Source organism: Strix aluco, chromosome 11 (assembly GCF_031877795.1).
Source record: "Strix aluco isolate bStrAlu1 chromosome 11, bStrAlu1.hap1, whole genome shotgun sequence".
Taxonomy (NCBI): Eukaryota; Metazoa; Chordata; class Aves; order Strigiformes; family Strigidae; genus Strix; species Strix aluco.
Window position 1 is genome coordinate 3,547,505 of NC_133941.1, and position 17,444 is coordinate 3,564,948.

Here is a 17,444-nt window from a genome sequence, read left to right on the forward strand (position 1 = left end):
CCTCAGTGCCTGGAGTCCCCCGGTGCGCCCTGGCACCCGCTGTCACCCGGCGCAGTCCTGACACCATAATGCCTGGTATCCCCCGGTGTGCCCCGGTGCTGGTGCGGCGGGACTGTAAGTCCCGGTGCTCCGGGTGTGTCCCGGTGCTCCAGGACTGCAAGTCCTGGTGCCTGGTGGTGTCCCCCGTTGCCGGTGCTCCAGGACTGCAAGTCCCGGTGTTCTGGTGCCCGGAGCGCCCCGTCCCCGCGCTGTCCCGCGGGGTGTTTTATCGCCCCGTATCCCTTAGTGCCCGGTATCCCCAGGTGACGCCCCGCCGGCACCGGGGCGGCGGGACTGCAAGTCCCGTCAAGCCGCGGGCGGGCGGCGCGTCCAATAGGGCTCGGGGGGCGGCGCGGCCGGTCGCTGCCTCCGCCGCCGCCCGGTGCCGCGGCGCAGAGAGCCCCGGAGCGGCCGCGCGGCGCCGGCCCCGCAGCCCGGCTCTGAGCCGCCCGCCCGGCCCGGCCCGCCCCGCCGCGCCCCGCCGCCCTCAATGAGGTTCTTCCGACTCACCTTCAAGTGCTTCGTGGATTGCTTCTGAGCCGCCCCCCCCCCTCCCACGGCCACGGAGCCGCCCCCGACCCGCCCCCGCTCCCCGGCCCCCCGCGACATGCCCCCCGTCCCCGCCGACACGGCCGCCCCGCAGCCGCCCGCCGCCCCGCGACGCGACGCCGCTGCTGCCGCCGCCGCCGCTGCCCCCGCGGGCTCCGGTAAGCGGGGAGCGCTGGGGAGGGATGAGGTTGGGGATGAGAAGGGGGGGGGGGCCCACGGCCACGCGCGACCGCGGCGCGCCCCCTCCCGCCGCCGCGGGGTGAGTCACCGCTCTGCATTGTGACGTCACGCGCCGGCCTGACATCTGACGTCACGCCCCCACGCGCGGAGAGGGGCGCGCGGGGAGGGGGGGGGGGGGCCGCCTCCATTCCCCCCCCCCTTCCCTTTTCCCTCCCCGCGCCCCCACGGGCGCTCGTGACGGCAGCGTGGGCCCCCCCCCTCCCCAACTCGGTCTCGGCAGAGGCCCGCGGGGAGGCGGAGGGCGCGGAGCCCCCCGCGGCGGGCGAGGAGCGGGCGGTGACGGCACCGCTGGTGGGACCCCCCGGCCCCCCGAAAGCGGCCGTCCCCGAGCGGGAGACGTGGACCCGGCAGATGGATTTCATCATGTCCTGCGTGGGCTTCGCCGTGGGGCTGGGCAACGTCTGGCGCTTCCCCTACCTGTGCTACAAGAACGGCGGAGGTGAGCCCCGCGCCTGCCCCACGGCGTGGGGGGTACCCCACGGCGCGTGGGAGCACGCCCCCACCCCTTTTCACCCCGAAGTGTGTGCGGGGGATCACCCCCACGGTGGGTCAGCCCACCCCGCGCCTCCCCGCGGCGAGGGGCCGTCTGAGGGACTCGTGGGTCACCCCACGCGTGTCCGGTGGCACCCACCGGGGTGGGGGGTCTATGGGGAGCCCCCAGCCACCTGCCTGCCCTGACCTACATCGGCGGCGCGGCGAGGGGAGGGCGCGGAGGCGCCTTCGCCATTCGCTGCGCCCGGGGCGGGCGGCGCAGGGAGGGAAGGGGGGGGCCCGGGGGGGCCCGGGGGGGGCGGCGGTGGCTGAGCCGGCCCCCTGCACCCCCCTCCCCCGGCCCCAGGCGTCTTCCTCATCCCCTACCTGCTCATCGTCTTCGTGGGCGGCATCCCCGTCTTCTTCTTGGAGGTGGCCCTGGGGCAGTTCATGAAGCAGGGGGGCATCGCCGCTTGGAACATCGCCCCCCTCTTCAAGGGTAATGCCGCGCCTTGCCTGCACCCTGCCTGCGTCCTGCCCGTGGCCTCCTACACCCTGCCCCTGGCCTCCGGCACCCTACACCCTACCCAGGGGCCCCCCGGCGCCCTGCTCGGGGCTGGCAGCACCCTGCCAGCACCCTGCCTGGGGCACGGGCTGCCTGCAGCCTGCCAGAGCTGGCGGCACCCTGCCCACGCCCTGCCTGCTCCCGTGCACCTTGCCCGCGTCCCACTGCTACCCTGCGCCCTGGCCAAGGGTGGCAGCTGCCTGCACCCATGCCTCGTGGCACCCTGCGCTGCCCTGCCCGGCCCCCGTGACTCCCTGCCTACGTGCTGCCGGCCTCCCCGGGGGGCTGCCTGATCCCCACCTCAGCGGTGCCCCGCTGGCCCCCCCCAGTCCTGTCCGTGCTGCCGGCTGCTCCCACACCGCCCTGCCAGCTCCCGCTGGCCTGTCCCCACCAGCTCCCCGCTGTCCTGCCAGCTCCTTGCGTCCCCACCATGTCCTACCCCATCCCTGCCAGCACCCCCCATCCCACCCCAGACGGCTGGCTCCCCCACCCCGCCGGGCTGCTGGGTGCCTGTGGGTGCCCGTGGGCTCTGATCTCCCCGTGCCGCAGGTCTGGGCCTGGCCTCCATGGTGATCGTCTTCTTCTGCAACTCCTACTACATCATGATCCTGGTGTGGGGGCTCTTCTACCTGGTGCACTCGCTGACGGACACCTTGCCCTGGGCCACCTGCGGCCACGCCTGGAACACCGAGCAGTGCGCTGAGCTCTTCCACCTCGAGCTCTGCCGCAACGGCAGCGCCAACGCCAGCGCCGGGCCCTTCAACCTCAGCTGTGCCGACCTGGCCAGCAAGCGCTCGCCCGTCATCGAGTTTTGGGAGTGAGTGTGGGGGATCAGGGTGGGTCTCGCCCAGGGGAGGGTCATGCTGGTGCTCAGCACAGCCCCGCTTTGCAGGAACAAGGTGCTGCGGCTCTCGGGGGACCTCAGCGAGCCGGGGGAGATGAACTGGCAGATGATCCTCTGCTTGGTCACCACCTGGGTCGTCGTCTACTTCTGCATCTGGAAGGGTGTCAAGTCGACTGGGAAGGTGACGCTGGTGGGGTGGGGGACGCGTCGGGGCCACCGGCACGAGGGCTCCTGCCCCTCCTGTGCTGCAGCCCATGGGGGTGCAAGATCCCCTGTCCCACATCTGTCTGGGACGTGCCACCAGTTGCTGGGGACATCCCCGAGCCCTGGTCCCGCTGGGACACCTGTGGCACGTGACGGAGAGCTCCGGCCCGGGGTGTCTCACCGGCACCCACTCCTCTGCAGATTGTCTACTTCACAGCACTCTTCCCCTACGTGGTCCTCATCCTGCTGCTGGTCCACGGGGTGACACTGCCCGGGGCGCTGGGTGGCATCGTCTACTACCTGAAACCCGACTGGTCCAAGCTGGCTGAGGCACAGGTGAGGGCAGCGGGGGGAACAGGAGAGGGCTGGGTGCTGGGCATCCCCCCGACACCCTCCTCACCCCCCGCTTGACACCCTCCCTTGCACCCCAGGTCTGGATCGACGCTGGCACCCAGATCTTCTTCTCCTACGCCATCGGGCTGGGCGCCCTGACCGCGCTGGGCAGCTACAACCGCTTCCACAACAACTGCTACAGGTAGGGCTGTGCTGGCTGCGGGGTGTCCCCCCACTCCGAGGTGTCCCCCAGTGTCCCCCTGGCACCCCCTGACCCGCTCTGCCCGCAGGGACGCCTACATCCTGGCTGTGATCAACAGCTCCACCAGCTTTTTTGCCGGCTTCGTCGTCTTCTCCGTGCTGGGCTTCATGGCCTCCGAGCAAGGCGTGGACATCTCTAAGGTGGCCGAGTCCGGTGAGTGCTGGGCGGTGGCTGTTCACTGGCACCGTGTCCCCTCCTGGGGTGACACCGCTGACCCTGCTCTCCCGCAGGCCCCGGGCTGGCTTTCATCGCCTACCCCAAAGCCGTGACGCTGATGCCCTTGTCCCCGCTCTGGGCCACGCTCTTCTTCTTCATGCTCCTCGTGCTGGGGCTGGACAGCCAGGTGCAGCGGCGGGCAAGGGGGACAGGGACAGGGAGGGGACGAGGTGGCACGTCCCCGCTGAGCCCCGCTCTCTGCCGCAGTTTGTCGGCGTGGAGGGTTTCATCACGGGCATCCTGGACCTGTTCCCTCAGCCGGGGGCTGGCTCGCTGCGCCGCGAGCTCACCGCTGCGCTCTGCTGCATCGTCTGCTGCCTCATCGACCTCTCCATGGTCACGCAGGTGGGGGACGCAGCGGGGACACCGGCCAAACGGCTTCACGCCGGGCACCCACACCTGCCCCCCCCCGGGATGTCACCTCCCACAGGGCCCCAGCGTGGGGGTGGGAGCTCCCTGGGGCTGCTGCACCCACGGCAGCTTGGGGTGCCCGTGGCGTGGGGGTGCTGTGGGAGCACGGGGTGCCCGTGGCGTGCAGGGTGTCCAAGCCCCAGGCCGGGGGCAGCCAGCACAGCCCCGGTGACATGCGGTGCCATCCCGGCAGGGCGGCATGTACGTGTTCCAGCTCTTTGACAACTACTCGGCCAGCGGGATCACGCTGCTGTGGCAGGCTTTCTGGGAGTGCGTGGTCATTGCCTGGGTCTATGGTGAGGCCAGGGGGGACACGGCAGGGTGGGGGGGGACACAGGTGCCCCGTAGAGCCCGGTTGACGCCTTTCTCCCCGCAGGCGCCGACCGCTTCATGGACGACGTGGCCCGTATGATCGGCTACCGGCCCCTGCCCTTCATGAAGTGGTGCTGGGCCGTGGTGACCCCGCTGGTCTGCGTGGTGAGCCCGGCGCGGGGGGGGACACACGCGTGGGTTTGCGGGTGCTCGCTGCCGCGGGCACCGGGCTCCCCCAGGCGGCTGCTTTGGGCACGGCAGCCACGGGGTGACACGGTGTCAGGGCCACGGGGTGACATATCGGGAGTGTGGGGTGACACGTGTGGGGGGGGTCTGGGGCTGCCACGTCCCTTCCCCGCGGGATCTCACCTCCCCCGCGGGATCTCACCTCCCCCAACTCTTCCTCCACCCAGGGCATCTTCGTGTTCCACGTGGTGAACTACAAGCCACTGACCTACAACAAGACGTACGTGTACCCGTGGTGGGGGGACGCCATCGGCTGGGTCCTGGCACTCTCCTCCATGCTCTGCATCCCCTGCACCGTCCTCTACAAGCTCCTGCGCTGCAAAGGCTCCCTGCGCGAGGTGAGGGCGGCGCGACGGGGGCCCTCCTGCCTCCGTCCCCAACCCATCTCGGCTATCCTTGTCCCTGTCCCGCTCTCCCCATCCCCAGCCAAATCCCGTCCCCATCCCTGTTTCACTCCCAGCCTCACCTGAATCCCATCCTTGCTTGCATCACTCAGTCCCATCCCCATCTAAATCCTGTCCCTGTCCCCATCCTTATCACTCACTCACAGCCAAATCCTGTCCCTATTGCGCTCTCAATCCCGTCCCATCTCACCCCTGTCCCCACGCAATCCCTGTCCCTGTCTTAATCCCATTTCAAACCCTTCCCCATCCTAGTCTCACCCCCATCCCCATCCAAATCCTGTCCCCGTGGCCATCGCTGTCTCACTCCCAGCCTCACCTAAATCCCATCCTTGCTGACTTCGCTGTCTCGATCCCGTCACTGTCTCAATCCCATCCCTGTCCCCGTGCTCTCCCTCTCTCGCTCCCATTTCAATCCCTTCCCCATCCCGGCCTCACCTCCATCCCCATCTAAATCCCATCCCCACGCACCACGTTGGGTCCAGGCACTCCCCAGTGCCGCCATCCCCGGGTGCTGACACGGCGTCCCCGCAGCGCTGGCAGCTCCTGACCACTCCAATCTGGGGCCACCACCACCTGGAGTACCTGACGCCCGAGGCAGAAGCCAAGCTGCTGGCCCCGGAGCCCCCCAAGGAGAAGGCGACGCTCTTCGAGACTGTGATCTGAGCGTGGGGAGGGTCGCGCTGCTCCCGCCCGCCATAGCAATAATGCCAGCACCGCCTCCCACCCACGCTGCCCCGTGCCCCCCGCGCCGCCCCGGCCCGCCGGCCTCGCCACAGGGAGGGGTGCACGACAGGGAGGTGGGGGTTTGCTGGGGGCCGCAGGGCCGGGGCGGCCACAGGGGGCGGGAGGGGTCCCCAGCGCGGGGGAGCGTGGCAGCCCGGGGGGCCGATGGGGAGGCTGCGGGCCGGGGGAGCGAGCGGGACGGCCCCTCCCTGGCCCCCGCCCGCAGCCCCCGCAGCCCCCCGCTCACTAACCGCTTCCTGTAGCGTTTGTCTGGTGTAACCCCGACCGCCCCGACATCTGGCAATAAACTGGGAGACCCTGGCAGCCCCGGCACTGCAGGCAGGGGACGGGGGGCATGGGCGTGGGCAGCTGGGGGGGGTGAGATGTGGGGTGGCACCTCCCTGTGGGGGACAGGGGTTTGGGGGGGGATAGGGCTCAGGGATGGGGGGACACCTGGGTTCCTCTTTTGGGGTGAATCGGGGGGTGACAGGCCACCAGAGCAGGGGGGTCTCTGTCCTCCTCTACCGCAGGATGTGGGTGCCTGCAGGTTCCCTGCAGCACTGGGGCACCCCACGCAGCTGGGGCTGGCCCCGCTTCCCAGCCCTGCACTGGCCCCAAGGGGCAGATTTCAACCCAGAGGCTTTGGGGGTCCTGGCTGTCCCTAGCCCAGAGTGGGGGCTGCAGGGGGGGGTCAGGATCCAGCCATACCTCACCGGGAGCTGCTCATGTCGATTCTGGGGCTCTCTGCTCCCTGGGCTGGGCAGAACTGTGGGGACAAGAGCATGAGGTAGCCCCAGGGCCCAGGCACATAGCCAGGAGAAGCCAGAGGCTCTACTTGCCCCAGACCCCTCGAGCTGCCCGAGTCCCCTTCCCAGGGGGGTGCCAGCCAGGCGGGGCATGTGCCCTGTGCCCTGCACTGACAGCTCCCTGGGGAGGCCAGCACCCATGGGGACCCACATGGTGCCCTGAGGAAGCCCCCGACATGCTGTGTTTGGGGTGGCTGTGCCTTGGCTGGGTGTCAGCGTCCCGCTGCGCCCAGCACTGGCACTCATCGCCCTCCAGCAGCGCTGTGGCCACGCTGGGTGGTCCGTGGCCATCCTGCCCGTGGAGGAACAAGGGGGCAGAAGTGCCACCACCTGCCCCGGCCATCCTGGGGCGTGAGGCTGGGACAGTGGTGCCGTGCCATGGCGGGGCCGTGTCTTGTGCCCCCGGGGGCACTGGAGTGCCGGAGGGGCTTGTCTCGGGGCGCTGGCTCGCCCCACCACAATACCCTATCACCCCGCTGGGGCGAGCCGGCAGTTCCTGCCCCACCGGCAACGCACACCGTAATTAGCGCAGGCAGGGCAGAAGCATCAGTGATAATTGGCGGTGACTCGTTAGCACTGGAGCGCCGGGTGCCCTGGGCGCGGCAGGACTTTCCGGCAGGGCTGGTCTGCGGGCCCGGCTGGCATCCCGGTGTACCGGCTGCCGTGCGGCCGTGCGGGGCCTGGCTGGCTCCCCGCCGCCGGAGCGGGGCCGGGGCTGGGCGCGGGGGCGAGAGCCGTCATCGCCTTCGCTGCGTGTCGCAGCACGCCCCGGCCCCACCACCCCCTTGTAAAAGGCACGGCCGTGACCTGGTGTCGGGGCGCTGCCAGCGCAGACGGTGGGAGCACAGGGACCGGGCAGAGTTGGGCAAAGAAGAGGCAGAAGACAGGGACTAAAGGGGATGCCAGGAGGCCCCTTTGCTGGCCGGGCTTTCCTCACGGGTTTCCCGTAGCACCCACGCGAGGAGACGACGTGCGTTGTGCCCTCACAGGGTGCCTGCAGCACCATGAACCGGATCACTGTGTACGAGCGTGCCAACTTTGAGGGGCTGAGCCGGGAGTTCACCTGCGACGTGCCCGACCTGCATGAGCTGGATTTTGGGGACTGCATTGCCTCCCTGAAGGTGGTGGGGCAGCCCTGGATTGCCTACACAGACCCCAAGTACGAGGGGGAGCCGCACGCCTTCGAGGAAGGCGAGTACCCCTCGGTGGGGCGGCCCAACAGCTTCTCGGCGCTGCGTCTTGTGCACCATGACCTGGGGGACCCCCAGATCACCCTCTACGAGCGCCCCAACTTCCAAGGTGCCTGCAAGGTGGTGACAGAGGAGACCAACTTGGCATACGGGTACTTCAACGACCGGGTGGCCTCCCATGTGGTGCAGCGAGGCGTCTGGCTGCTCTACCAGCACCCCGGCCGGGGCGGTTGGCACTGCCTGGCGTGGCCCGGTGAGCGTCTCGCTGACTATAAACCCGAGTTGAACTTCCAGGCTCGGCTGTCCCACCTGCGCCCGCTGCGGCCCGGGCGGCCCCTGGTCTCGGCGCGTCTCCTCTGGGAGCAGAAGCGGGTGGAGGCGGAGCGGGAGGTGCTGGTGGATGAGATCGAGGGGGTGAACGAGACAGACTCGGAGCAGGCGCTGGCAGCCAGCAGCAGCCGGGAGTACGGCACCACGCTCTGGCAGAGCTTCCACTTCAGCAATGCCACCAGCCTCAAAGCTGGGCTCTCCTTCACGCTGACCGTGGAAGCCTCCAACATCTTCACGGTGCAGAAAGGGCGCAGCGAATCTAACACCCGCCGGGAACGCGTGGAGGTGCAGCTGCCGGCTAAGGTCCCCCCGCGCACGGCACTCAGCATCCAGGTCTTGCGGAAGGAGGTGACGCTTTCCGTCCCAGTCCTGCTGACCATCACCCAGAATGAAGCCGTCCGTACGGAGATGGGCGAGTACCGCAGCGTCTCGGGTACCAACATCAGTGCTCGCTATAGCTTGAAGCCTCTGCCGGCTGCAGGCAGGGAGCAGGCAGTCACTGATGGAACGGAGCCAGTGCCTGGCACTGGGATGGAGCTTTAGCTCTAGCTCTAGCTTTAGCTCTGCCCCTGTGCTGGGCATCAGCTCTGTCCTCTTGGTGGTGCGGGACCCCCGGGGCCACCAGCACTGCCTGCCCGACCTGCCCGACCTGCCTGGGGGGAGCCAGGACAAGCCGTGCCCTGGTCGTGTCGGATGGCTCCGGCTGGCAGGACCTGATGGTGCCTCGTCCCGCCGGGTGTTGCTAATAAACCCCCTTCCCCAACCGCTCGGATCTGCTCTGCTGGGGCTGGGGTGGGAGTGGGCTGGGGGAGCTGGGGGGACACTGGGCTGGGGGGGACATGGGGCTGAGGGAGCCAGGGAACAGCGGGCTGGGGGGACACCAGGCTGAGAGGTATACTGGTCTGGGGGAGCTGTGGGGACACCAGACTGGGGGGGACAGCAGGCTGGGAGAGCCAGGGGATGCCAGGCTTGGGGGAGTGGGCACCAGATTGCAGAAGCTGGAGGGACACCAAGCTGAGGGAGCCCGGAGACACCGGGCTGAGGGGTAGAGTGGGCTGGGGGAGCTGGAGGGACACGGGGGGTGGGGAAGTGGGGGGACACTGGGCTGGGGGGTACAAGGGACACCAGGCTGGGAAAGCCAGGGGACACTGGGCCGGCCTGGTCCTACACACACCGGGCTGGGGAAACCGGACATTGGACTGGGGGGACAGCGGGGGGCCGGGGCAGCTGCGGGGACACGGGTCTGGGGGAGCCGGGGGGGCCCCCGCACACACCGGGCTGGGGTGGCCACAGCGATCCCCCCCAGCTCCGCCCCGCACGGGCCCTTGGGCGTGTGTGTCCCCACCGCCCCGTCGCAGGGACCGTCCTCGGGGCCGCCGGGGACACACACGGGGACACGGGAGGGCCGAGACTGCCGCCGGGGCTGCGGGAGCCGGCGGGATGCGGGATGCGGGAGCCGGCGGAGCGCTACGGCGGCCGGGCGAGGACAAAGGGCCGCGGGGCGGTGGGCGCCCGGTGGGGCGGGGGAGGGCGGGGCCTGTCATGGGCGGCGGCCCCGCCCCAGGCCCTGCCTCCAGCCACGCCCCCCACGTGGCTCCCGACCCCACTGGGCTCTTTAAATGATGCAACCGGCCGCCGGCTTGGCCCCGCCCCCTACGCGCCTATTCGCGGAGCCGGCGCCGAGCTCGCCCATCCCATTGGCCGAGACGGGCCTCTCTCACTGTCGATTGGTTCGACCTGCGCCGGCGACACGCCCTCCACGCCATGATTGGCTGGGCGTGGCCCCGCCCCCCCGGCGGGCAGTGGCGGCAGCATGGCGGCGGCGGAGGCGGCGGCGGAGGCGGCGGTGGGGCCGATGGCGGCGGAGGAGGTGGAGGAGGCGCTGGGGCTTTTCACCGGCATCGGCCTCAGCGAGGCCAAAGCACGAGAGACGCTGCGCAACGGGGCGCTCAGCGCGCTGCTCCGCCGCGCCGTGCTGCAGGTGAGCACGCCGCGGGCCCTCTCCCCGGTTCCCCGGTGCGGCGGCGGCGTCACCGCCGGGACCCCGCCCCCTCCCCAGGACACCCCATCGGTTCCGCGTCCTCCCCGGCTCCACCGAGCGGCCTTGTAATTCCCCCCTCCCCCGCTTCGCCCATCCCCGGGGCTGCTGGTTCACCGGGGCTCAGCCCTAACGCTTCCCCGGGGCGGCGGCAGGCTCGGAGCGCGCTGGGCCCCACCCTGGATAAAGCCACCGGGACGCTGTTGTACAACGCGGCCGCCCGCCTCAGGGATCCGAAGCACCTCGGCTTCCTCGTCGATTACATCGCCCGCCGGGAGATCCTCACCGACCTGCAACTCAGCGGTACCGTGCGGCCCCGGGACCCCGGCCCCGGTGGGGAGGGGAGAGCCCCGCTCCTCACCTCCTTTCTGTCCCCAGCTGCCCTGGAGTACGTGAGGAGCCACCCCCTGGAGCCTCTGGACGTGGCGGACTTCGAGCAGGCCTGTGGCGTGGGGGTCTGCGTCACCCCCGAGCAGATCGAGGAGGCGGTGAGTGGCCACGGCCCTGCCTGCCCCGTGGGGACAGCGCAGGGGGGACGCTGGCCCTGGCGTCGTGCTCCCCGTCTTGCCTCGCTGACCCCCGTGTCCCCATGCCGCTCCCCAGGTGGAGGCGGTGATCGGCGAGCACCGAGCAGAGCTGCTGGCGGAGCGCTACCGCTTCAACATGGGGCTGCTGATGGGTGAGTGTGGGGCACCGGGGCAGCCCCTGCCTGGCACTTCCACTCCCCTGGATCCCAGAGCCAGCTCAGCCGACGCTGAGGAGACGTCCCGTCACATCCCCGGCGTGGGCAGGCGCTCGTGGTGGCCTGGGGCAAGGGCTGCCTCCAGCTGCTGGCCACGGCCTCCTGGCTGAAGCCCCCCCCGGGCTGGGCCGTGCCCCTTGCCCACGGGGTGCCCTGTCTGCAGGGGAGGCGCGGAGCCGGCTGCGGTGGGCGGACGGGAAGACCATCAAGAACGAGGTGGACCTGCAGGTGGGTGCGAGGGCAGTGGGTCGGGCGCTGCTTGGGGTGGTGTCCCCCTGTCAGTGCTGTGCCCTGGGCGGGACCTGCTGGCCTGTCCCGTGGGAGGGCTCGGTGCTGGGGACAGGCAGGGTGAGGGGAGGGTGGGTGACAGCTGGACAGGGCCACCTCCAGGCCTTGGGGCAGCAGGAGCCTTTTCTACTCCTGTCTGTGTCTCTCTTCTCTAGGTGCTGCATTTGCTGGGGCCAAAGACAGAAGCTGACCTGGAAAAGAAACCAAAGGTGAGGAGGAGAGTGGGAGCTGGGGTGGGGGGTGGTAGTTCCCTGCTGAGTGTCCAGGCAGGGTCCCAAATCGCTGCTCTGGGCCCAGCTGCCACCATGGACGCGGGTCTGAAGGAGCGCTGGGGGCAGCAGGCTGAGCTGGGAGGGGAAGGTCCGTGCCGGGGCTGGGCACTCAGGATGCTGTGCTGGTCCCTGCAGGCTGCGAAGGCCCGACCGGCCCCAGCAGAGAAGCAGAAGGTGGTTGTGGTGGAGAACGGTAAGAGACTGTCCTCCTGCGGTCAGCTTGCCCAGCCCTTCGGTTCCTGGCTGTGACCTGCCTCTGAGCCGGACCCTGGGAGCTGGGGTCAGGCCCCTGCTCAGCCCCGTCTCTCCCTGCAGGTGAGGTGGGCACGGAGACACGGTCGCTGCTGGAGCAGCTGCGGGGAGAAGCCCTCAAGTTCCACAAGCCGGGTGAGTACGAGGAGTCACTGCCATGTGCGGGGCTGCTCCACTGACTCTGTGCCTGGCCCTGGCTCCCCGTGCTGCCCCCAGACTGATCCCATGTCCTTCCCCACGGGCTGCTGGGCTTGGCTTGGTTTGGGCTGTGCTGCAGCCCTGAGCATTCTCTGCCCATAGGAGAGAACTACAAGACGGAGGGCTACGTGGTGACACCCAACACCATGGCTCTGCTGAAACATCACCTGACAATCACGGGTGGGCAGGTGAGGCCACGTCCCCAGCCCAGCGGTTCCCTGCGAGGGTGGCACTGCTGTGCCAGGCTGCAGCTGGGCAGGTGGGGTGGCTGGGGGGGACACACAGCTCACTGGGGGCATGGCCAGAGGCAGCACAGGGGGCTCTGTGGGATCGTTGGGGCTCATGTCAGTGCCCCTGCTGTCAGGGAGGGGGCGAGTCTCCTGCCGAAGGACAGAGGTGTCCCCTTTCCCCTCGCAGGTGCGGACACGGTTCCCTCCTGAGCCCAATGGGATTCTGCACATCGGCCACGCCAAGGCCATCAACTTCAACTTTGGCTACGCCAAGGTGAGAAGCACCAAGCCCTGCTGGCAGCTCCCCCCAGCCACTGCTTGGTTGCTGGCCTGGCCCTGTGGTCTCTCAGGGAGTGGCTGCTCACTGTCCCCCCCGTGCCCAGGCCAACGGTGGCGTGTGCTTCCTGCGCTACGATGACACCAACCCTGAGAAGGAAGAGGAGAAGTACTTCACAGCCATCCGGGAGATGGTGGAGTGGCTGGGTACAGCTCGGGCTAGGGAGGGCCAGGTGCTGCTGGGGACATCCCTGCATGCAGGTCCTGCTGCCAGGCCTTGGGGGTGCCTCCAACCTGCTCTGTTTCTCCCAACCCCACAGGCTACCAGCCCTACACAGTGACCCATGCATCAGATTACTTTGACCAACTCTACACCTGGGCCCTGGAGCTCATCCGCAGGCGAGTGTGCCGGGGCGGTGTGGCTGTGCCGGGGCGGTGTGGATGTCCCCTGCCGCAGCTGGGGCTCCCCCTCGCCCAGGGATGGGGTCACTCACGTCTGGTGACGGCGTTTCCTCTCCATAGGGGCCAGGCGTACGTCTGCCATCAGAAGGTTGAGGAGATCAAGGGCCACAACCCACCACCCTCCCCATGGCGGGACCGGCCCGTGGAGGAGTCGCTCCTGCTCTTCGAGGTAATTCTGGCTGGGGGCAGGCGCTGCGTGCCCATGGGGGCTGGGTTCATGGCTCAGCCGACAGCTTCCCCCTCCCTCTGTGCTCTGCAGGACATGCGAAAGGGCAAGTTTGGGGAGGGGGAGGCCACTCTGCGGATGAAGCTGGTGATGGAGGACGGGAAGATGGACCCTGTCGCCTACCGCGTCAAGTTCACTCCGCACCACCGCACCGGGGACAAGTGGTAGGGGAGGCCTGCGGCGTCCTGGCACACGTGGTGGGGGTGGGCCTGTCTCCCAGGAGCGGGGAGGTGTCATTAATGTCCCGATCTAATGTCAGGGGAGGTTTTGGTGTGATCCCAAGAGCGAGATTAAGACAGAAATGTGGTCAAATGCCGTATACCCAAAACAGGTTTTTATTATGAAAAAGGTGAAGAGGGGTAGCGATAGGACGGAATGGAAGGAAAAGACAGAAATAAAGCAAGGATGGGGGATAGGTCTGCAAGAATAGTCACCACCATGGATCCAGCAGCTTCCCGTGGGTCCTCAGTCTTCAGTTCTTCGGTGGTGAGTGCACACGGATCTGGCTTCGATGGTGGATGCACACTGAGCAAAATTTTCTGCTGCCTTTTTAAGTTCATCGTATCCGCTGATTAGCATATCTGCCCACCTTTAGTGTTTTTTCTCTGGTCCAACAGGTTTTGTTGCATCTGGCTTCAGGGCAGGAACCTTTGCCTCTTGTCAGTTCATTGGCAATGCAGGCATGGGGTCTGGCCTACACAACAGAGCCACAAATGGCTACAGGATGGGCCCAGCTCAGTACATGTCTGCCCCTTTGAGGCTTGTGTAAAGAGTCCAGACAATGCAACCGCAAGGAAGTGGGGGGGTGCATCCTTCAATACGCTCCCGCTTCTCTGGGCGACATCCCCCAGACCAATTCACAGGCCGCAGCAGCTTCTCTTGGAGGTTTGCACAGACACAAGCAAGCTTTGAGGCGGTCATAGGACATTTCAGTCTCTCACAGTCGGGAAGGGAGCAGCAACTGGGCTGAGCCCCAGCGCTGACTGCGTCTGCCTTGCAGGTGCATCTACCCCACGTACGACTACACACACTGCCTCTGCGACTCCATCGAGCACATCACACACTCCCTCTGCACCAAGGAGTTCCAGGCCAGGTGAGTACCGCGCACGGTACGGCCCAGGGCTGAGCTGGACCTGGCAGGGCAGCTCTGGGGGGGAGCAGCTGGCCACGTCCTGGCTGCCAGAGTGCTGGGGGATGGTGTTTCCGTCAACCAGATCGGGTTGACCCAGTGCTGAGGGATCTGGTGGAGTTGAGACTGGTCAGTGTGAGGTTAATGGTTGGACTGGAGTATCTTCAAGGTCTTTTTGGTGATTCTGTGGGGCTGTGGGCAGGCGTGAGGCTGAGCCGAGCTGTGCCTGTGCCTCCCTTGCAGGCGCTCCTCCTACTTCTGGCTGTGCAACGCGCTGGATGTCTACTGCCCTGTGCAGTGGGAGTACGGGCGCCTGAACCTGCTCTACACCGTTGTCTCCAAGAGGAAGATCATCCGGCTGGTGGAGACGGGTGCTGTGAGGTAGGAGCTGGGCCAGCAGCCAGGGTGGGTCTTGCCCGGGGCACACCTGGCTGTCTCACCAGTGTTTTCTCAGGGACTGGGATGACCCACGGCTCTTCACGCTGACAGCCCTGCGCCGGCGAGGCTTCCCCCCCGAGGCCATCAATAACTTCTGTGCCCGGGTAGGTGTCGGGAACAGGATGGGATGGGGCAGGTGGATGGGGCCCTGGCTGGCATGGTGACAGCGAGCTGTCCCACAGGTCGGTGTGACAGTGGCCCAGGCAACGATGGAGCCGCATCTGCTGGAGGCGTGTGTGCGGGAGGTGCTGAATGAGCAGGCCCCCCGTGCCATGGCTGTCCTGGAGCCCCTCAAAGTCACCATCACCAACTTCCCTGGCCCGAAGGTGAGACTTACTCAAGTGTGTCCAGAGAAGGGCAATGAAGCTGGTGCAGGGTCTGGAGCACAGGTCTGATGGGGAGCGGCTGAGGGAACTGGGGAGGTTTAGTCTGGAGAAGAGGAGGCTGAGGGGAGACCTCATGGCCCTCTACAACTCCCTGAAAGGAGGGTGCAGAGAGGGGGGATGAGTCTCTTGAGCCAAGGAACAAGCGCCAGGACAAGAGGGAATGGCCTCAAGCTGCGCCAGGGCAGGGTCAGACTGGCTCTTAGGAAGGATTTCTTTGCAGAAGGGGTTGTTGGGCGTTGGAATGGGCTGCCCAGGGCAGGGGGGGAGTCCCCATCCCTGGAGGGGTTGAAGAGTCGGGTTGACCCAGCGCTGAGGGATCTGGTGGAGTTGGGAACGGTCAGTGTGAGGTTCATGGTTGGACTGGAGGATCTTCAAGGTCTTTTCCAACCCAGATGATTCTGTCATTCTGTGACTGCTGCGGGCTGGGGTGGGAATGGGGTTCCCCAAGGTCAGCATTCACCCCCTCCTTCTCCCCAGGCACTTGAGGTCCTTGTGCCCAACTTCCCAGCTGATGAGAGCCAGGGTTTTCACAAAGTGCCCTTCCAGCCCACTGTCTACATCGAGGAGACAGACTTCAGGGAGGTGAGCTGGGTCCACTGGGCTGTACTGCCTTTGCTCCTGGGAGCTCCTGCTCAGGCAATAGGAGCCTGGCAGCGCTGAGTGCAGCACTGATGCTGCTTGGGGCAAAGGTGGGTGTCAGGCACCTGACTGCAAGTCCCAAAAGTGCCAGCAGCTCTGATGAACACTGGGGAAACGCCTGCTGGCCTCAGCCTGGCCAGGACCCCTCCAACTGACAGTGCCCACACCTGGCCTGTGTGCTGGGGAACGTCCCGCAGCAATGTGGGAGTTGATACAGCCCTGGGTGCAGCGATCCCTGGCACGGCAGGAGCGGGTGGGGGGATGCAGTTGTGGGGGCAAAGGGACGTGCTGGAGGGAGGGACCTGCTGCTTGTGCTAGGACCCCTTCTGCAGCCATGAACTCTCTCGCAGGAGGTGGACAAGGGCTACAAGCGCCTGGCCCCCGGGCAGCCAGTGGGGCTGCGCCACGCTGGCTACGTCATTGCCGTCCAGAACATCATCAAGGTGGGTGGCTCTGGGCACTGGTGACATGAGGTTGGGCCGTGCCCCACCAGGGAAGGCAGCGATAGTCACCTTGGGCTGGGCACTGCAGGCACAGCGTGGGTGAAGGCTGCCTGTGTGGCAGCTCCCTGCCAGTTCTGTGCCTCGCACAGTGGGGTGCAGCGTTGCCCAGAGCTGGGGGGCTGGTGCTTCAGCCCCAGGGCTGCCCTGCGGGATGGGACTGCTGCCTGACTGCTGCCTGGTGGCTTGTTTTGTGTCCAAGGATGCCAGCGGGCGCGTGATAGAGCTGGAGGTGACCTGCACCAAGTCGGATGTGGCGGAGAAGCCCAAAGCCTTCATCCACTGGGTGTCGGAGCCGCTGGTGTGTGAAGTGCGGCTCTACGAGCGGCTGTGAGTACCCGGTTCGCCGCAGAGGCGCAGGCGCGAGCTCAGCGGTGCCAGACCGGCAGCATGGCCGTGCACCAGCCCGCTTCCTGGGGTCTGCCTGGCTCCTTGGCGGGGAGGATGCTGCTGTGGGGTCCCACAGGCTGCTGCCCTATAGTTACCGCGGGGCACCACGTCCTCTCGCCCTGGTGGCTTTGGGATAAGACTCTGTCTCATGGCAGGTTTTTGCACAAAAATCCTGAGGATCCGTCGGAGGTGCCCGGTGGCTTTCTGAGTGACCTCAATCCTGTGAGTAGGGGTAGGAGCTGGAGTTACGGGCCTGGGGGGAGCTGGGGATCTCGTCCACCCACACCTGAGGCACCTACCTCCACGTGATCCCTACCCCTCCTGGCAGGGAGAGGGGCTGGGGGGAGGGGGGCAAAGGGGCTGGGGGTGCTGGCTAAGTTGCCTCCCTCTGCCAGGACTCCTTGCGCGTGCTCCGCAGCGCCCTGGTCGACAGCTCCGTCCTCTCCGCCCGGCCCTTCGATAAATTCCAGTTTGAGCGGCTGGGCTACTTCTCAGTGGATCCGGACAGCGAGGAGGGGAAGGTGAGCCCTGGGGAGGGGGCAGCGGGGCACCCCCTCCCTTCCATGGGGCTCCGAGCTGACCCTCTGCCTCTCCCCAGATGGTGTTCAACCGGACAGTGACGCTGAAGGAGGACCCTGGCAAGGCCTGAGGGCCCCTCTGCTGCTGCCCCGCCGTGGTGGTGCTTCCCCGGGGATCCCTGTGCACCCCCAGAGCCGCCGTGCCTTGGCGCAGCCCCCCAGGGCGCCCCACAGCATCGCCTCAATAAATGGAGCATCCCAACCCTGTCCCCGCGCTGTCACTACCTCCTGTCCCCCCGCTCAGCCTTGGGGTGC

The 17,444-nt window shown here is 67.5% G+C and overlaps 3 protein-coding genes across 4 annotated transcripts; all 3 read left to right on the plus strand.

The window, feature by feature from the left end:
• Positions 1-462: 462 nt before the first annotated feature.
• SLC6A8 (solute carrier family 6 member 8) lies at positions 463-6,143 on the plus strand. Of its 2 annotated transcripts, none has more exons than XM_074835841.1 (14): positions 463-746; positions 1,013-1,267; positions 1,667-1,798; positions 2,414-2,681; positions 2,757-2,889; positions 3,114-3,248; positions 3,344-3,447; positions 3,536-3,660; positions 3,738-3,850; positions 3,931-4,068; positions 4,328-4,430; positions 4,511-4,611; positions 4,860-5,030; positions 5,628-6,143. In XM_074835841.1, exons 1-14 carry the CDS (start codon positions 647-649, stop codon positions 5,757-5,759), a joined length of 2,010 nt encoding a protein of 669 aa, XP_074691942.1. In that variant the 5' UTR covers positions 463-646; the 3' UTR covers positions 5,760-6,143. The 2 variants fall into 2 exon arrangements, with proteins under 2 accessions (XP_074691942.1, XP_074691943.1); XM_074835842.1 differs by having other exon boundaries at positions 464-746; positions 1,049-1,267.
• Positions 6,030-8,908, plus strand: LOC141928139 (epidermal differentiation-specific protein-like). The gene is made up of 2 exons (XM_074835843.1): positions 6,030-6,158; positions 7,615-8,908. The coding sequence occupies exon 2, from the start codon at positions 7,630-7,632 to the stop codon at positions 8,686-8,688; it is 1,059 nt and encodes a 352-aa protein (XP_074691944.1). The 5' UTR covers positions 6,030-6,158; positions 7,615-7,629; the 3' UTR covers positions 8,689-8,908.
• A 1,047-nt stretch (positions 8,909-9,955) lies between these two features.
• QARS1 (glutaminyl-tRNA synthetase 1) lies at positions 9,956-17,391 on the plus strand. The gene is made up of 24 exons (XM_074836092.1): positions 9,956-10,126; positions 10,339-10,486; positions 10,562-10,671; positions 10,787-10,862; positions 11,089-11,153; positions 11,369-11,422; positions 11,621-11,678; positions 11,801-11,872; positions 12,038-12,123; positions 12,353-12,439; positions 12,549-12,648; positions 12,762-12,840; positions 12,964-13,072; positions 13,163-13,293; positions 14,130-14,222; positions 14,502-14,639; positions 14,713-14,800; positions 14,879-15,022; positions 15,560-15,664; positions 16,072-16,164; positions 16,424-16,551; positions 16,767-16,833; positions 17,007-17,132; positions 17,210-17,391. The coding sequence occupies exons 1-24, from the start codon at positions 9,959-9,961 to the stop codon at positions 17,258-17,260; spliced, it is 2,376 nt and encodes a 791-aa protein (XP_074692193.1). The 5' UTR covers positions 9,956-9,958; the 3' UTR covers positions 17,261-17,391.
• Positions 17,392-17,444: the final 53 nt, after the last annotated feature.